This window comes from Pyrus communis, chromosome 3 (genome assembly GCF_041283825.1).
Source record: "Pyrus communis isolate YQ-2024b chromosome 3, ASM4128382v1, whole genome shotgun sequence".
Lineage (NCBI taxonomy): Eukaryota > Viridiplantae > Streptophyta > Magnoliopsida > Rosales > Rosaceae > Pyrus > Pyrus communis.
Genome location: NC_142567.1, coordinates 7,090,587 through 7,108,559, shown reverse-complemented (window position 1 = coordinate 7,108,559; position 17,973 = coordinate 7,090,587). Strand labels below are relative to the sequence as shown.

Here is a 17,973-nt window from a genome sequence, read left to right as displayed (position 1 = left end):
CGAGTTTAATTGGGTTCGGGTTTATTTGGGTTGGGTTCGGTTTGCCCAACTATCTCGAGTTTAATCCTACAACAACTTAGTTTCCAAAAATTCTTAAACAAATTAAGCCAAGTAGCATCAAAGCTAGTTAACTTTAATATCATAAATCAATCAAAGTTGCTGAGCAATTGCTTCGAGACACAAAGAATTTAGGTTTTGGAGACTAACAATCTACTATAAAGCTTTAGGATTTAGAGACTACGAATATGGACTGACTAATCAAAGTCTCTTATTCCCTAAAAGCTTAAGTAATTATAAAGGGTAATTTATTAAAAAAAAAATTATTAAAAAGGGCATTGGTTTTTGGACTTAGCCCACTTGGGTGTAGTATGAGAATTAATTGGTATGGGTTACAAATTTACAATCTAGTTAGATTGAGTTTAGTTAATCGGATTGGGTTGGGTTGGGGATAGACGGGCAAATGATTAACCCAACTCAACCCAATCAATGAACGGGTTGAAATTGAGTTGGGTTCCGACGGGTTATAACTAAAAAAAAATTACTTGTTTGTGTTTAAAATTGGGTTGGACATGGACGGGTTTGGATTGGGCCAACCCAGGCTGCACCCCTATGATGGGTTATCAAAGTGAGTTCTTTTTTCTAAAGATTTTTTTTTTTTGGGTAAGAAGATTAAAGAGATTCTCTCTTGTTCACTAGAGGTGTTAAACGGGCCAACCTGGCTCGGCCCAGCCCATTTTAATTCAGCCCACATAGACTTAGGTCGTGCTTGGGCTGACCCACTTAATAAAATAGTAAGCCTAGGCCAGGCCACGGCCCTAGCCCATTAAGACATGCCCGAGCTTGAGCTGAGTAATTAAACGGGTTGACTTCAGCAAAAAAAAAAAAAAAAAAATTAGTTACTTAAAAGTATTAAAAACTTATTTGAACATATTTTTAAGTCAAATATCCCTAATATTAACCTTACAGTGTATGTTTTTAATTGAAAAATAATGAATAAATGGGATAGTCATAAACAGTGTTTTAAAAGGCCCTGCAACTATAATCTATAGACGGTTTGCATTTTTTCTTTTCAAACAAATAACTTTTATTAATTAAAAAACTAATACAAAAAATAGAAAGCCCAAAGGCAATCCAAATACAAGCATAATTAAAAGTAAATACAACCGAAAAGCTCAAAAATAGCAAGCCCACAACAAAATTCCTAGATTTGGAAGGATGCAGACTCCACCACACATGTTGAGCCGCCGTTGCTAATCTGACACCATCACCAAGATGAAGAACCCACCAACCAAGAGGAAGAACCCACGAAAAAACTGAATGAATGGGAAAATGGGGGTGAGCGAGCCACCCACTGTCAAAGAGAGATACATGAGGGACTGAGGAGCAAAGGTCGGCGGTGGAAGATTGACGACAGGGAGAAACATTGGAGGTAAAAAGGGACATGAAAGCCCAAATATGAGACAAGCCCAGGGAGGTTGAGACAAAGCTCAAGCTCAAGGAAATTAGAAATTAAAGACCTAAAAAGGGGTTAAGCAGAAGGCAAAAAAACGTAGGGAAGCAGGACAGAATAGTCGGAGGGAAAAAAGGGGAAGCAAAGAAAATGAGCAAGGGACAAGGGGCAAGATGGTAGGAGAGGAAGAAGGGCTAGGATGCAGAAGTGGGAAGGGTCAAGAGGAAAAAAGGGGAAGGGGGAAGATGGTCAGAGAGCAATGATGCAAAAAGGGAGGAGAACTAGGAGACACGAAAGGGTGGAAGGCAGGCAAGCCGCCAACCCTAAGCCGAAACTAAGGGCTGATGGCTAGGAGGCTTGCAGCATTAGGGTTTGGGAGGGAAGAGATGGGCACGGGGCTCTAATGCCTAGACGTTTAAAAGAAACCAGAAAGGGTGCCTAGCCACCTAGGTGGACATAAGACGACTAAATGGGTTTAGGCAGGTTAGACGGTTTTTTGTGGGTTTTTATATATTTTATTTTAAAAAAAAATGGTTCAGGAGCCCGACTCTCTTTAAATATTAAATAAATAACTTTTAGTTTGCATTTTATTTTTCAATAAATTGTGAGCAACTTGTTTACTTGAATAAACTCTCATTTTATGAATTCCAATATTTTCAATATGTTATAGTACTTTATAATTGATATATAATTCTATTTTACAATTATATATTTCCTTTAAATGCAAGTGCACACTTATTTATATATTATATAAAAATTTAATTAAAACAAAGAAAACGTTGTTACTCAGTACTATGATCTGGTGATATTTCTCTTTATTTGAAAGTGAGAGGTCTTAGGTTCGAATCTCATGAATGACGAATTCGATACCAAATTAGGCTGCTCATTGTATGGCTTAGCCAAACTCCTATTCCCTTAATGTAAAAATATCGATGTACTAAAACATCGAAGGATTTACCTTAAGCTCTTGTATTATTTCCTTGGTTACGGACAAGCTTAGAAAATAGGATAAATTCCCTTACCATAAATGTATAATTATACCAAATCCTTCTACGTTCTACGCATCTACAAGTTACAGGGCATTGAATATCGAAGGAGAAGGGTTGCAATTTTAATTTTTCGAAAGGAACATTTGATCATTTCTGAAATAATAAACAGACCCGATACGAACTCTACAATTTTTCTCTCCATGCCAAAACAAGTTTCTTTTCGATTTCATTTAGCAGTGATTGACCTACACTTGAAATGAATCGAGCATGGCTTTTAGCGTCTTCTGAGCTGCTTGCCATTGTTTCTCACTTGCACTTACCACAAATAATACAACAGTGTTTCCCTTTGCTGTTGCCACTGCAAGATTGTGAGAACCTGTGAGAGCAAACGGGGTCTCGAGCGCATACTTGTAGTACTGCATACGAAAGGAAAGATTGAATTCATGTTGAGCTTGACTTTAGTTGTGAATGAAGGTGGATAAGAGGAAAAAACTTGAAAAGTATTTTACTTCAAGAGAGATTGTATACCGTCAAATCACCATGCTTCTCAACTGTAGTCTCAAGGAGCTCATCTGGATCGTATGTGTTTCCAGTGACGAAAGGGCCAAGGGAAGCAATTACCTTCTCGGGGTTTCCAATGTCTTCAATTGTTGCGTTCGGTTTATTGGTCAGGCGTATCAAAGGTGAAGCCACAACCTGAAGTTTTCCCTGTTTTTCGTCTTCAAATTTTACCTCCACCCACGGCTCTGCGCATTTTGGTTGGCAGTAATTACCAGATAAAATGTTTGCTACGCGCATCTGTTTCCAGGTTGGGGGAATGATGAACTGGTAGGGCTCCACATTTCCTGCAAAGAACCAAGTTTCAAGTATCATCAGTACATACATAACGAAAAACATGTTATTGACGAAAACATGATGAGCTTAAAGAATTACTGCTATTATTTTCTTTCATCTTTGTAGGTAACATAGAATGTCATCCAGATAAAATGCAACGACCAATAACAAACTCAAAATGCTGAAATCTGCACAGGATCGAAGCTATGGAGGTCAAAAATGAAATGAACTCAGTAACTACATACCAAAAAACCAACTTTCTATGGACAGACCAAACATCACTTGAACTCCAGCTTCAAGAAACTCTACTCCTTTTGCTTTCTTTCAGTCCGTATTAATATCCAAAAACTGTCATTTTACGAAGTAGCGCACTTCACTCTTCTTAAGAGTGTTTGAAAGTCAAGTTCTGAAACTCGATGGTTTTCCCTTCTCCCTTATTTAGCATGTCTTTGCAGGAAGAGCCGATTTTCTGCTCCTGAACATTCTCTTTACCTCTTACTTCATGGACGCTGACATAAATTTTCCCTTTCACAACAACTCTACCCTGCTCAGCCCCAACTTTCTGTAGACACATAAATAGGAGCCCGTTTCCGTTGGTTGAGACTAGCTTCTGCATAAATAGAGATTATGCACAAACAGTCGAACATCCAACACTGTGTAACCAATTTGTACATATTTGGAATGTACATGTTTCTTGGACTACTTCACCTGATATGTTAAAACTCTTGTTAACATGTCATTGTTGTTCTTCAATTTTGTAAACAAAAATAAAGTACCTCACCTAAGGAGCTGTCGATTTTCTTCAACTCAAACCAGCCCTCAAAATATGACGCGAACATCACCATGTACCTATCGGGATACCTCCTAATACTCCCTTCCCCTTTCCGGACATCACTATTTTCGCCACTTTTCCAGTTCTCTCCGAAGTTATACAAAATGCTCCTTACTTTTGCACTCCAAACAGTGTAAGATCTCAGAAGTTTGAACCACGAAGTCTTCTGTAATTGAAGGATGCTCTCTCCACTCAGTGAAAACTGTGCTTATGAATTTGGAAATTCTTTTAAAATTTATCCGCAATTCTACTCGAAGCATGGTAATGCTAAAGCCAGACACATTCAAACGTGGTCGGTAGGTACTTAAGCAGTAATCAAAATGTAGTTCCGCAAGATCAAAATCATCCATTCAGATCATGAGAAATATTGCGGAGTCGACTCAATCGGTTACCAACTGGTTAGCATTCGAGTGTTACCGATAAAGAAAAAAAATTTAATGAAACATGAAATAAAAGTGAAGAGAGTACCAGCGCGAAGGGCGGGAGTGTCTTTAGGAGTGGCTTTGAAGACGACGAAGGAAGAATCGGAAGGTGAGGGCGGGAGATAGGAGCCCACCACCGCATCCTTAGCTTCTGCGGAAGGCACTTTCAGTATTGTTTCAACCAGAGCCAGAGGAAGCAGACCAAGCCCTGCTTTCAGCAGCAACTCCCTTCGTTTTTGACTGGGAAGTAATGGAAGTGAATTCGGAGGAGAAGGCGAGAGAAGTGGCGGCGGTTGGCATTTGGAGGAGGCGAGAGAGGAAGGTATTGGAGAAGTTAAAGGAGCGGTAGCCATATGTTTAAGAGGAGAAAGAAGGAAACGATGATATGATATGTATAATATTGTAGCCGCAGGCGCTGGCCCCTCCCCGCCCTTATCCGATATCATCCATTTTCTTTGTTTTTGCTTGGTTCCACTTCACTTCACTTCACCAACAATATCTAAGGGTTCATATTTGGCACGTCATTTTTTAGCATATACATATCAGGTTTTAAAACTTCCCCAGGATGAAATTTGCATGGCTTTCAGTTTTCACGCGAGGGATTTCAAAGGAATGGGCTTCATTTTTTAAGCTTCACGTTACCAGCAGGAGTCCCGCGGCCGTTTGCACCCTTTTTAGTACTCGTTGAGCTAATTTTCCACTGTTTTCGTGCATTAAGCCTAGGAATACATTTATTTGCCAATATGATGGCCGGTCACATTTCACTAAAGATTTGAAGACCATGTCAAAAGGAACCAAAAGACATTAAGTGTTCACCAATGAATACGTAATATATAATGTGGTAACCGAGTCATTTGACTCCTTACTTTTTAATTGTATTTTTTTAACACAAAACAAAAAACAGAGTCAATTATAATTAATTAATTTAAATTTTTAATGCATGGATTCCATTGACAACCTATAGAATAAATATTAAAATCAATTTTAATTATTTTCTAATAGTTAATGTAGCTATAGGCCCTCAATATAATAATAAATAAATACCAATAAAAAAAGAATAAATAAAATTTTGACATATTATTTGGAGATACTCTAAGTGGTTCACTTGGACTATGCTATGTATGAATGATCTTTTTTTTACACATGCTGGGACACTATGTATCATCATATAAGCGAACGACATGATTGATATGTCTCTAGTTGACCAATGAATACGTAATATATGATGTGACAGCCGAATCATTTGATTCCTTACTTTTTAACTGTATTTTTTGACACAAAACAAAAAATGAGTCAAATATAATTAATTTAATTTTTTTAATGCATGGATCCCATGACAATCAATAGAATAAATATTAAATTCAATTTTAATTATTTTGTAATAGATAATGTAGCTATGGGCCTTGCCACTTAGTGCTATAGTCTAGTGATATTTCTTTTCACTTGTAAGTGAGAGGTCTTAGTTCGATTCTCGCCAAAGTCGAATTTGAACCACATTATTGCTAGTCTATAGTGAGGCTAAACCCACCCTCTACTCCTTAGTGTAAATAATATTTTAAAATGTAGCTATGGTGTCACATCCCGGCCCGGGGCGAATCACTTCCCGGGCCCACTCCACCACCGTAGCACGATATTGTCCGCTTTGGGCTTACCATTCCCTCACGGTTTTGTTTTTGGGAACTCACAAGCAACTTCCCAGTGGGTCACCCATCATGGGATTGCTCTAGCCCCTTTCTCGCTTAACTTCGGAGTTCCGACGGAACCCGAAGCCAGTGAGCTCCCAAAAGGCCTCGTGCTAGGTAAGGATTGGAATATACATTTAAGGATCACTCCCCTAGGCGATGTGGGATGTCACATATGGACCCTCAATATAATAATAAATAAATATTTGGCACATCAATCAGAAAATAATAAGACTTAACATTTGTATTCAATTAGCCACATCTGCCATCAAATAAAACTTTGACATTTTATATTTGACATCTATTTTTGCGATGCTTTAAGTGGTTCACTTGGACTATGCTACGTATGAATGAATGATCTTTTATATTTTTTAATTTTAATTTTATAGAAGATCCTGGTCCTTAAGACTATTTGTTGAATATTCTCTTTGCTCCTTCAAACCTAAAACACATGCTGGCACACCACGTATCATCGTGAAAACACATCCTGGCACACCAAGTATCATCGTATAAGTCAATGACATGAAGTTAAGACATAGGCTTTTGTTTGGGCCTTGTTAAGACATAGGCTTTTGTTTGTTTGGTTTTACTAGAATTAACGAGTTGTCTTGGGGGGTGTGGTCAGTGGTAACACCAGAAAGTTGTAAGAAATGAAAGGACTAGGAAATCCAATGTCGCCAATATGGTGGTGGAACTTCTCCAATATGCAGTTTCAGCGGAATTTCCTGTCAAGTAATTTAGGAGCAATTCACCAAGTGATCAAATTCCGAATTAGGGGTTGGGAGTAACGCCGAAGTTTCCTGTGGTTCCGTTTGTGAGTTTTGGATCAAATCATGTGCATGATGCAGGTGCTTCTCCGGCAACAATCCTACTGCCATCAATTCCTTATCCACCTCTCCTTCTTCTGTCTCTGTCAGTCTGCAACTCTTTCTCTCCTCGGAAAAAATGGCGGGAACCATGTTAAGTCGTCCACGACCGCAACCTCCGCCAGCCATGGCGCGCAGCAAATCGCTGTGCCTTCAACAGTCCCAATCTCTCCAGGAATCACGTTCGAGGTTCAGGTCCTTCCCGTACAAATCAGGTTCGTTTCTCTTCAGTCGTAGAGCAAGGAGAACATGAGCCTGATAGAAAAGACAAACGTCGTCGAAAACATTCTCATTCATTTCAAAATATAGCAGAAATTTCGAATCATATTTCGCTTTTGTTTACATAGTAATTAGGCTGCTTAAGCCAAGTTTTGCATCTGATCTTAACTATTCATTGCTTAATCCATATGTGGTGCATTTTACAAAAGAACTAGTGAATTTTACCTAATATGGCCACGTTTGTGCCTAAGGTTGGATTGTATTTGACAACTCGCTGGATTGAAGGTATGTTGAAGGAAGAAATGGATTTCAATTTCCAAATTTTGTCCAAGTTGAGAGTACAAGATGGATTAGTACTGAAGAAAACTTATCCTTTACAATCCTACCAGTTTGTCGGGATTGGAAAGGATAAGTATCATTCACGACTAATTCATTTAATTCTTTTAGCTTGGACAGAATTTGGAAGTTGGCATTCATTTCTGCAGGGTTACATTACGGGTTGACCTTAAGCCCTTGTTTAACTGCCTTGGTTATGGACGACTGTTTTGCTGTTCAAATATGACATACCTAATTAGGATTAAGCGTTCAGTTAGAAATTCACAATAGGCCGCAGAATGCTAAGCAGATGACCCAAGAGTGATCATTTTTGGTACTTAAGAGTTTGATATTATACTTTATGAAGGAGAGCTTAGAGAAGGTTATCACATAATTAGAGTGCGATGTTGAGAAAGCTTTTTGGCGGCACTTGGAAGGATAGAATAAGACATGGGATTTTCTTAACAAGAGGGAAATATTTCCAATTGAGATGGTTTAGTCATAGACAGTTAGGGATGCTCTGGTAAGTAAAGAGTGATCTGATAAAGGGGAATGCCTAAAATAACATGGGAAGGGTTGTGAAAATGAATATGATCACAACAATTGACGAAAAGCATAGCCTAAGATAAGACTGATGGAGGAAAAGGTTCAATGTAGCCAACGCTAACTAGTCAGCATTAAGGCTGAGTTGAGCTGCGTTTGGCATGTGTACTTGAAAAAAGAGAACTTCTGAGAAACTTGTATAGTTGCTATCAAAAGTCATCTATGTATTTTCAGATTAGAGGGCTTACTTTTTCTCCACCCACCCTCCTGAATATTGTAGGAGAAGTTGCAGATTACAGTCCAGATTGTAGAAAGGCTGCATTGCAAGCTTTGATGAAATGTGAGTTTCCTCGAATCAAGATAAGAATAAGGGTGTTTTTCTCTTTATTGAGATGCTAGGTACGTATAGGATTTTGAGTCACTGTTTGGTTGTGCAGGGTTCGATAGTTTGAACATGGAGGAGAACCCCAGCAGGTTGCCTTTGCTCGGAAAAGGTTACGGTGATGACAACAGCACCTATTACAAGGAACACAACCTGACAACGGTAATTTTAAAAACTCATAATCTTGATGAAATAATTTTGTTTTGTACATATCTTGCCATAATTTTGTAATTAACTGCACACACCTATGATTTCAGGGATCCGATGATTACAACCCCAGTGAGTCGCTTTTAACTAGTGATAGCCCACATGCTTACACTGACTACGACGAGCGTGGCAATGTGGCAACGGTAGTGGAAAAATCTCATAACTGTATCTAGACCTTCTTTTTCATGTTTTCCTGCACATTGAAATAGTTTCTTGCACAGTCTAATCCAAGCGAGTCTCCTTTACCTTGCATTAGTCCTCATGCTGATGCTGACTATGACAAGCCAGACAATGTGGCAGGGATAGTTGAAAATCTTATAACCATAATTGAACCAATTTTTTTATGGGAACTTTAATGAAAAGCTCCCGATATTGTTCACTCTAATGAAAAATCACATTTTTACTCTAAAAAGTCAATCCTGGTACTATTCACTTACAATACCTTTTTGTCTTTTTCGTTAAAACTCAAAGTTTTCAAGTCCTTTTCATTAGTTTTCCTTTTTTTTATTGACATATTTTCTTGCAAGATCTGTATAGTTTTAGCTGTACCAATTGACAATTTCAGGGCTCTGATGATTCCAACCGCAGTGAGTCGCTTTTACCTAGCGATAGTTCACATGCTACTACGAACTATGGGGAGCAGGGCAATGTGGCAAATGTAGTGGTAAAAACTCATAACCATAACCATGACTAGACCGTCTTCAATCTTCATATTGTCGTGCACATTGAACTTATTTACAAGTAGCAGGGATAGTGGTATAATCTCGTAACCATAATTAAACATATTTTTTACTTTGACATATTGCAAGGTCGGTATAATTATGGTTGAACTTTTAACAATCTCAGGGCTCTGATGATTCCAACCTCAGCGCGTCACTTTTACCAAGCGTTAATCCTCAGGCTAACACGGACTTTGGCGAACCAGGCAATCAAACAACGACAGTGGTAAAAACTCAAACTATAATTAATCATTTTTTCTCACTCGTCCTGTGAGATAATTAGTTTTATCTTTTATTAAGCGTACAAATAGTTGAAGGGCTTCTCACAGATCATATTTGCAGGGCCCTTCTAGTTCAAGCGTTGTGGTTAACATTGGAGTTGAAAATAATGACTTTGACCAACCACGTCATGGAACAAGAGTAATGCTCAAAACTCACTACGATATTAAACCAGCGTCGTTTAATCTTTTGAGAGGTTTATTTGGCGATTTAATAACTTACTATAACTTCCTCGTAGGTTACCAGATTCCAGTGGATCTTTATGCTCCATGGTCTCAGCCTAGAAATGTTGTCAGCTTATTTTGATCAGTTATCCTCCCCAAATAATTCTCATTATGCACTGGTTAGTTTGCTGTTAGCCATTGCAGCTGTGCTTACTTGCATCTTGGAGCTCATTCACAATGGTCTGAAGGAAGGAGTTGAATCTACCAACTGCACGGTTTTCGGTACTTTGCCTGATATTTTTGGTTTGGGTCTTTCCCTTATCCAATGTATTTGCTCAGCAGTGCAGTATCATTTCCTCCATCGGCATGAAAATAATCCTATGAAACTATCCCCTGTGCCTCTCTTCTTTTTCTGCTGTTTGGTGGTTTTGAAATTGAAAATGAACTAGAGCTACACTGTCATTCCGAATGCAAACGTGGTGACAGTAGACAATATGACTCATTGATTGTGTGCCCGTCTCATTATTCGTTTGTCGCACCATTTATCTATTAGAAGTCAAGTGCCAACGATTAGATTTCGATCTTGCAGATGAACTTGTAACCACTCAATGAATATATATACATATATATACATGCCTAAAATATGTATGCATGCCTAATGTTTTAACAGTTTATCTTGTTTGTTCTCCGGCTGGATCCATGCTTCAGTGGGCTTCACTTTTATGGTGTTTATATGTTCTGGTGCGTTCATCTTCTTTTCTTTTAGGCTTTTTGGTGTTTGTTGGTTTGGCTTTCAGCTCTTACTTAATCTATCCTGTTTGTATAACGTGATGTCGTTTCAGCTTTTTAATGAATGCTGAACCTCACAGGCACATTGTTTAAAACTAGGGAACCCGGAAGTTGGGGTCTCTCTAGTTTTATGAAACGAGGACTGAGCCGATGGAGGACAGATTTGCAACGTTGCCTTTCGATCCCGGTATCGGCAAATATGCAGATTGCTTTGAAATCATTTAACCTGGGAAAACATCTTGTGCGTTCTTGGAGTGCTTTTACGTTTTCAACATCCAAACAGTACTAGGTTGTAAGTGAAAGGTTTTATGTTCGAATCTCGTGAATGGCAAATTCGATACCAAATTAGGCTACCCAATATGTGGCTTAACCGAACTCTCCCTCCTTTAAGTGTAAAAATATTGATGTACTCAAAGAATAGTACCAGCTTGTAACGTCCAAAAGTAGTTCCTCTAGCAATTGATTGGGTTGGGGGAGGAGAATTTGAACCAAAAAAAGGAAACAACCTTTCTAACCCAGAAAGTAATAGGTTGTCTCTACGGGAAGTAATTTATGCGTACACCAACCGCACACGGGAGGGGGAAACAAGGTGAGAGAAACCCTAGGAATTCCGGGTTTTCCGTATTTTCGATATTTTTGGTTTTCTACGTAGCTTCAACCAAGTTTTGTTATTGTTGATTATCACTTTTTTTTTTTTTTTCTCACTAAACTCATAATCCAATTATGCCTAGAAGTATCTAGCAATCAGTATTATAGTTGAAGTAGTATTTTTATTTACTTGTAACTAAGAGGTTTTATGTTCGGCTTACATGAATGACAAAGACGTATTGTATTTGTGTTAAGTTCAATATCAATTATTAAAACAGATTGTGCTTTTAAACTAAAAATATAAATAAAGAGACCACGTCGTTATAGCTAACTTATTAAATACATTAGATTTGAGCATTAGGATATTTAGCTCTATTTTTAAGTGATTTTCACACATTTTTCACATATTTTTAACATTTTATGAAGTTACTTTCGGGACCAAACTTTTAAGCCCTGATTTGGGATTGAGGTGATTTTTAAAAAAGTGGGTATGAAACAAAGTTTGGAGGGTTTTTGGTGTTTGGTAAACTCTCAAAATCAACTTTATTTCAAAGTTTTGAATGGAAAAAAGCTAAAAATGGGAAGCTTCAGAAAGCAGCTTATTTGTGAAAACACGTAGCTACAATAATTTTATTAATGAAATTTTCAAATTGTCAACAATGCTCTCCTTTCTCTCTGCCTTCTCTCTCTCGCACGCCCTCCTTTCGCAGAAGACTCAGAGATTCTCGCGCGCCCTCTTCTCCTATGTTGCCTGCCGCTACACCTCTTCCTCCTTCTCCGTTTTTCTCTCTCCGTTGGTCTCAGCGCCACAGACACCGCCGTCGCTTTCCTTCCTTCTCTTGCTGTCGCCTTCCCTCATTCCTTTGGTAAGCTTTTCTTGTCTAAAATTTTGTTATTTATTTGTTTGGATTTTTAAATTTGGGGATGGGGAGAGTGAGAGGGGTGGGAAGAGTGAAGGGATGAGTGTATGGGTGTTGGGAAAAAAATTGGGGATGAAGAAAACAATTGGGGAAAAAAAAATTAGGGTTTGTGGAGGAAACAAGAAAACTTGAAAGAGAAGTAAGAAAAATTGATTACTTCTTTATTCATTTTCCTTGACTGATCTTGATGCATGTTAAGCGTGAGAAGTGATAATGCATGTTTGTTCCCTGAATCTTGTTTTGGATTAAAGAGTTATTTTTGTTTTTGGTGGTTGGGGAAAAAGTGGAGGAAAATTTGGAATTGTTACGATCGGTGTTGGATTTGAGCTTATCGCTTCTTTTCTGATACAAGGTTGAAACCCTCATCCATGCACTTGAGAAAATTGCCAAGTTGAAGATTCCCCTGCTGATTTGTGCAAATTTGAACTCTGTGCCTCAAAGGTTAGCCTTCTTCTATTAGTGATGAAGTAACGATGAGTTGAGTTTTGCATGTTAATAAAAGTGAGAGGGAGAATAGAAGTGATGCAATGCAGGTACCTTGTGTTTTGTTGTAGAATTTTGTAGAAGGATAAAAAGGTGTATATCAGGTTCGGGTTATGTGTTGATATCTGCAATTTAGGAGATGTTAGAATCATCCAATAAGCTTGAATTTGTTGGTCTTCTCTGATGAATATTTTGATTTGAGTTTTATGGTAGGCATCTTACAATCCCTTTGGTAATTGCAGCGTTTTTTGTTCACTTTTGGTGTAGCATAAGGTTAAGCTGTTTAATTGTTTTGTGATTGCTGGTACGCAGAAGGTTTAGATTAATGGGATATGTATTGGATGTTAGATGTTGCAACTTAACTCACTATGTCGATTAGTCCATGGTGCATGATTGGCTTGGTCATCTTACCTTACCCTATTGGCTCTTGGATTTTCAATGGACGGTATACTTCGTTGTGGGTATTCATTTTATGCTTTCATTTTCACTGGCTCTTGGATTTTCACTGGACCGTATAATCTTGGTCATCTTACCTTACCCTATTGAGTCTTATGCTTTTATTCATTTTATTTTAATAAAATGAGAATTAGTTTGCCTACTATACCTGTATCTTTTCATCCGGGTTACCATTTGTTCTGTTTTCAGACAATGTTGAGCTTGGTACAGCATGTGGAAAGTACTTCCGAGTGTCTTGCCTTAGCATCATTGATGCAGGTACTCCATAGTTTTCGTATCATTCTAAACAATTTGTTTGCCGACCAGTGAAAAACTGATTTGGCTAATGTTGTCATTTGGTATTATCTTTAGGTGATTCGGATGTTATCAAGACGCTACCTGGTGGTCAGTGAAGGAAAGTAGGATGATACGTCTATGTTAAGTATAGTGTTTTGTTTTGAGACTTGTCAATTGTTTTCTCCGAATGAAATTCTCGATTTTCTTTGACAATGTTGTGTTGCTAAGTTTCCAAATGCTTAGATTCTACTATATGTGTAAGGTGATCTTCGTTGTGACTTGATGCATGGCATCTTGAGATTCATTAAAGTTAATTCTGTTACATTAGATATCTCATTCGGGGTTTTTTCTTCGAACCTTGAATTGAAATGCTTACGCTAAGTAATTAAGCAAAAAATAGCGTAGTATGAAATGCTGGATAACAAGATAGGTTTCAGTTTGGTGTGGGATTTTGCTTCTTTAGAAACCATTTTTGTTCATAAGTGTTATTGAAGGGCTGGTTTGGTATTGCTGTGTTTTGAAAAAAATAAAGTATATTTAGTAATTCACCTTTATTTGTTAAGAAAATTAAATTAATGGCACATCTAGTGCTATACCCTTTTTGGTCATTTTACACCGTCATAACTATTTTACATAAAAGTTTACCAAACACTATAATACTGTTTTTTTTTTCAAACGTACTTTTACAAAAAAGTTTACCAAACACTCTGCTGCTTTATTTCACAATTGCTTATTCTCATAGCACAGTAGAAACAATTTTTTTTCAAAGCACAGAAATACCAAACCAGCCCTAAATTGTGTCAACAAAAACGTTGTGCCACTGGCCTACCCAAAACCAAGAGAAAACCTATGACACGTTCATATCATATTATTACAGGAGTCAGGTGAGTTTCTCTTTGAAAATTTTAACGAAAAACTTCTGATATTGTTTATTTTAACGAAAAACTATATTTTTACATTAAAAAGTCAATCATGATATTATTCATTTTACCCTTATCGTTAAAACTCAAATTTTCAAATTTTTTTCATTAGTTTTCTTTTCTTTCATGCCTCTATGCCATTACTAGATCTGGAAATTTCATTATTGCATTTATTTATCTATCCTTTTCTTATATTTATGCTTTTGGGTTGTTTGATTTCAAGCTGGATTTGTATTATCACTCTGTTTCAGAATCTGGAAGGTTGGTCTGCCTTTATCAAATAGTGTTGTGATATATTGGAACAATATATATATATATATATATATATATATATATATATATTATGCATATCTCCTTAAAGAAAATTATATGACCATGGATTTCTTTTATTCGTTTTTGTAGATTTATTTCCTTATTCTGTTCACCATATTTGTTCCCTTTTTTTTCAACCTTTATGTGTTCAATCATGGACTGCTACCAGTAATTGATACTGGTTGGTCATCATCAACTGAGTATGTGAAGCTGGGTTTTGTTCAATTCCTCGCCTTCTTTCCGTATTGTCTCGTATTTAAGTTTAGGATTCAGTCTTAACATAAAATTTCGTTCATGTCTCTGTCGACGTTTAGTTTGAATGGAATCCTAATCTCAAAAGGGTTGTTCTTAATCTTTGTAGAAATGTTTTCAATTTAAAATATGTGTACTTGGATAGGTGAAACCGTCATTTTTTGAAATTTCAAATTGTTTTAATGCTTCAGGTATATAAATAATTTACAATACGGAAGGTATGGTAGTAAGAAGGGTTATTCCCTCGGACAATAGTTGCCTCTTCAATGCAGTCGGGTAAGCTCCAATACAACCCTCTATTTTATCCGTTGTCGCAATGAAAGTGAACTGTGTCATTTAAGGTCAAATTTTCTTTTCAATTTTCGCCCTTCGTTTGCAGGTATGTAATGGATCATGACCAGAAAAAAGCTCCTGAATTGAGACAGGTATTTGAATATTCAAGGCTTAAAATTAAATCATACAACAATAGATAAATCATGGTTGTATGTGCATATACACCTCCAGATTTGCATTGAGCATGCATAAGTGTGGTACTTCATAATCAATTCTTGTACTTGCATTTTATGACTATCTGCTATGTGAAGGTTATAGCTGCAACGGTAGCAAGTGATCCCACTAAGAATTCAGAAGCGTTTCTTGGCAAATCGAATGAAGAGTATTGTGCTTGGATTCTTGACTCAGAGAAGTGGGGAGGTTTGTTTAGAAAACTTCCTGTTCTTCTGCATCTGAATCTTGGTTACCAAACAAATGCACAATGAAAAGCTTTTCTTGTAATAGTTTGGGTTATTTATTTCTGATAGCCAACTAAGAGCTCATATGGGAAGTTCTTTTAAATGACTAAAAGTGCTTTTGGAGGAAAAGTTTTTGGGTTCCAAAAGCGCTTTAAGTGCTTTTTATTTCCAGGATTAACTTGCATTTTACTAAGGTGGTCCCAAAAACGTTTTTTTCTTTCTAAAAGTGCTTTCAGTCATTTAAAAGCACTTCTCAAACGAGCCCTAAGTAGCCAATCCTTATTTACGCAAGACAGATATATATATATATATATATATATATATATATATATATATATATCTTCTTCTAGGGTATTGAGCATTATTGGATTTATTAGTTGACAAAGTGTTTCTGCCTTGACTGTTTAATCTTAAAGATAGTTTATTCGGCCACTGTCTAGAAGATTAACTTCGAAGTCTCTGTCCCAATAAATCAATGGGATACTATTAGATTCGTTTTCCTGACTTGTTAATTTGTAATCACCTGGCAGGGGCCATAGAGCTGTCTATATTAGCAGATTGTTACGGACGGGAAATTGCAGCATATGATATCCAGACTACACGTTGTGATTTGTATGGTCAGGTTAGCATTAGTAGTGAGTTTTCGTACATATTATTCTTGTCAGCTTGCCAGTTCTGACTGTTTATGCCCATTTTTGTATGTGGTGCTGTTTGACAGGAGAAGAAGTATTCAGAAAGGGTTATGTTGATCTATGACGGACTTCATTACGATGCTTCAGAAAGGGTTTGTATGTGGTGCTGATTCAATTTATGTTAATTTTCCATTTCTGAATTTTTCTGGTTGTCAATTTTGACGGACTCAAAAAGTGGCATCGCTATGGCCTCAAGTATTCTTCCAGCATTAAACCCAAGCTGTATGAACCAGATAATCTTACTCATCTGTTCTGTTGTATGGGTTAGGGCATATTGAAAAATTTGGAGGGGGGGAGGGATGAACAAACTACCATGAGTTGGGAAAATTATAGGTTTAAAGTATTTAAAAAAAGTGGTCTTTATTGGGCATTTGGGTAGTTACAATCTGTTTCTCGTCATCCTTCTATTGAGGGGCTTGCCCTTAACACTGTTTTTGCATTCCCCTGTTTGTTGTTGATGGTACAAACAGAGGTTACATGTGATTTTTTGCATTTGATCATTGAATTCAATGTTGTGTTGTATCAGATGTCTCCCTTCGAGGGAGCTCCAGAGGAGTTTGATCAGACGATATTTGCAGTCCAGAACGGTTCCATTGGGCCTGTTGAGGGGCTCGCCCTTAACCTAGTGAAAGAGCAACAAAGGTAGTGCTTTTGGCTTCATGGTGGCTTCTATTTTCGTTGTACACGAACACAAGTTCTACTGCACATAAAATGTTAAACACTGTATATGTCCGTTGGGGCTTTAGTCTGTTACTAGCTCTCCATGAACATACTAGTTGAACCTGAATCGTTTTTCAATTATTGAGTGCCTCGTTCTGCTAAAGTATTCAATTTTCCATTTCCTGCTTCTACTATTCACATAGCTTAGATATACATGTATGTATCTGCAATAACTCATGATGCATTATCATGCCTCAATACCGTGATACTGCTTTTCAGTAAAAGGCGATACACAGACACTGCCAACTTCACTTTGCGCTGTGGAGTGTGCCAACTTGGACTAGTCGGCCAGAAGGTTAGTTCTCCACATTACAAATTCTGGTTACCTCCCTCGTCCTTTGTTCTTCCCTTCCCTTGTGTAGCTGTGTGCATGAGGTCTCCTATGTTCTTATTATACTGAATAATCTTCTACGTATATATGCAGGAGGCTGTAGAGCATGCACGGGCGACAGGGCATGTCAACTTTCAAGAATACAGATAACAGCATCATAGTCCAGTTTCATAGCAGTGTAATGCCGTGTCAAATAAGTACAACTCTGGATTGGCGAAAGGCCAGCGTTGTGATAATTTTCAGTCTCGAAATGTTGTATTGTAGTATTGTACCATCAAAAGGAAGAAAAACAAGGAAAACTAGAGTTGTAGTGGGTTTTCCATATCATGTTATGGGGCTCGTATTTGACACCAGACTAAAAACTAGAGTTGTAGTTGATCCCTTATTTGTATGGTTTCGAGGGCCTTTCCATATCCCTTCTCTCCCGTCCTAATTTCTCTCCCCTTCCCTCCCTTCTTACTTGAATAGTTCTGGTAAAACCACGTCAACATTTTATATTGAAAATCCCAATTCTCATTGCCAACTATTCTTTCAAACATCTGCCTTTTTTATTTTCCAGTTCTGATTAAGCAGGCAGGTTTTGGACCAGAGATCTTCCAT

The 17,973-nt window shown here is 37.5% G+C and overlaps 3 protein-coding genes across 6 annotated transcripts; 2 read left to right on the top strand and 1 right to left on the bottom strand.

Moving 5' to 3' along the window:
- Positions 1 to 2,403: 2,403 nt before the first annotated feature.
- PPD6 (thylakoid lumenal protein (Mog1/PsbP/DUF1795-like photosystem II reaction center PsbP family protein)) lies at positions 2,404 to 4,995 on the bottom strand. The gene is made up of 3 exons (XM_068455756.2): positions 4,574 to 4,995; positions 2,968 to 3,284; positions 2,404 to 2,855 (listed from the first exon to the last, which is right to left on the bottom strand). The coding sequence occupies exons 1-3, from the start codon at positions 4,971 to 4,973 to the stop codon at positions 2,685 to 2,687; spliced, it is 888 nt and encodes a 295-aa protein (XP_068311857.2). The 5' UTR covers positions 4,974 to 4,995; the 3' UTR covers positions 2,404 to 2,684.
- Positions 4,996 to 6,817: 1,822 nt separating this feature from the next.
- LOC137716137 (uncharacterized) lies at positions 6,818 to 10,577 on the top strand. 2 transcript variants are annotated; one of them, XM_068455537.2, is made up of 8 exons: positions 6,818 to 7,290; positions 8,433 to 8,492; positions 8,590 to 8,696; positions 8,792 to 8,884; positions 9,307 to 9,405; positions 9,588 to 9,686; positions 9,803 to 9,880; positions 9,978 to 10,577. In XM_068455537.2, the coding sequence occupies exons 1-8, from the start codon at positions 7,155 to 7,157 to the stop codon at positions 10,350 to 10,352; spliced, it is 1,047 nt and encodes a 348-aa protein (XP_068311638.1). In that variant the 5' UTR covers positions 6,818 to 7,154; the 3' UTR covers positions 10,353 to 10,577. The 2 variants fall into 2 exon arrangements, with proteins under 2 accessions (XP_068311638.1, XP_088546951.1); XM_088690825.1 differs by having other exon boundaries at positions 6,823 to 7,290; positions 9,307 to 9,399.
- A 3,894-nt stretch (positions 10,578 to 14,471) lies between these two features.
- On the top strand, positions 14,472 to 17,667 carry LOC137715415 (OVARIAN TUMOR DOMAIN-containing deubiquitinating enzyme 2). Of its 3 annotated transcripts, none has more exons than XM_088690827.1 (9): positions 14,472 to 14,596; positions 15,091 to 15,175; positions 15,279 to 15,324; positions 15,484 to 15,592; positions 16,161 to 16,252; positions 16,349 to 16,414; positions 16,849 to 16,964; positions 17,262 to 17,337; positions 17,467 to 17,667. In XM_088690827.1, exons 2-9 carry the CDS (start codon positions 15,120 to 15,122, stop codon positions 17,521 to 17,523), a joined length of 618 nt encoding a protein of 205 aa, XP_088546953.1. In that variant the 5' UTR covers positions 14,472 to 14,596; positions 15,091 to 15,119; the 3' UTR covers positions 17,524 to 17,667. The 3 variants fall into 3 exon arrangements, with proteins under 3 accessions (XP_088546953.1, XP_088546952.1, XP_088546954.1); XM_088690826.1 differs by lacking the exon at positions 14,472 to 14,596 and adding an exon at positions 14,712 to 14,847; XM_088690828.1 differs by lacking the exons at positions 14,472 to 14,596; positions 15,091 to 15,175.
- Positions 17,668 to 17,973: the final 306 nt, after the last annotated feature.

Bases quoted from the DNA above. Each gene is read 5' to 3' on its own strand.
- PPD6 (XM_068455756.2), bottom strand. From the start codon at position 4,973: ATGATATCGGATAAGGGCGGGGAGGGGCCAGCGCCTGCGGCTACAATA. The intron at 3,285-4,573 runs GTACTCTCTTCA...GGTTCTTTGCAG, and splicing joins CACTCCCGCCCTTCGCGCTG to GAAATGTGGAGCCCTACCAG. The intron at 2,856-2,967 runs GTATACAATCTC...TTTCGTATGCAG, and splicing joins AGAAGCATGGTGATTTGACG to TACTACAAGTATGCGCTCGA.
- LOC137716137 (XM_068455537.2), top strand. From the start codon at position 7,155: ATGGCGGGAACCATGTTAAGTCGTCCACGACCGCAACCTCCGCCAGCC. The intron at 8,493-8,589 runs GTGAGTTTCCTC...TTGGTTGTGCAG, and splicing joins ATTGCAAGCTTTGATGAAAT to GGTTCGATAGTTTGAACATG. The intron at 9,687-9,802 runs GTAAAAACTCAA...TCATATTTGCAG, and splicing joins GCAATCAAACAACGACAGTG to GGCCCTTCTAGTTCAAGCGT.
- LOC137715415 (XM_088690827.1), top strand. From the start codon at position 15,120: ATGGTAGTAAGAAGGGTTATTCCCTCGGACAATAGTTGCCTCTTCAAT. The intron at 15,325-15,483 runs GTATTTGAATAT...TGCTATGTGAAG, and splicing joins AAGCTCCTGAATTGAGACAG to GTTATAGCTGCAACGGTAGC. The intron at 17,338-17,466 runs GTTAGTTCTCCA...GTATATATGCAG, and splicing joins TTGGACTAGTCGGCCAGAAG to GAGGCTGTAGAGCATGCACG.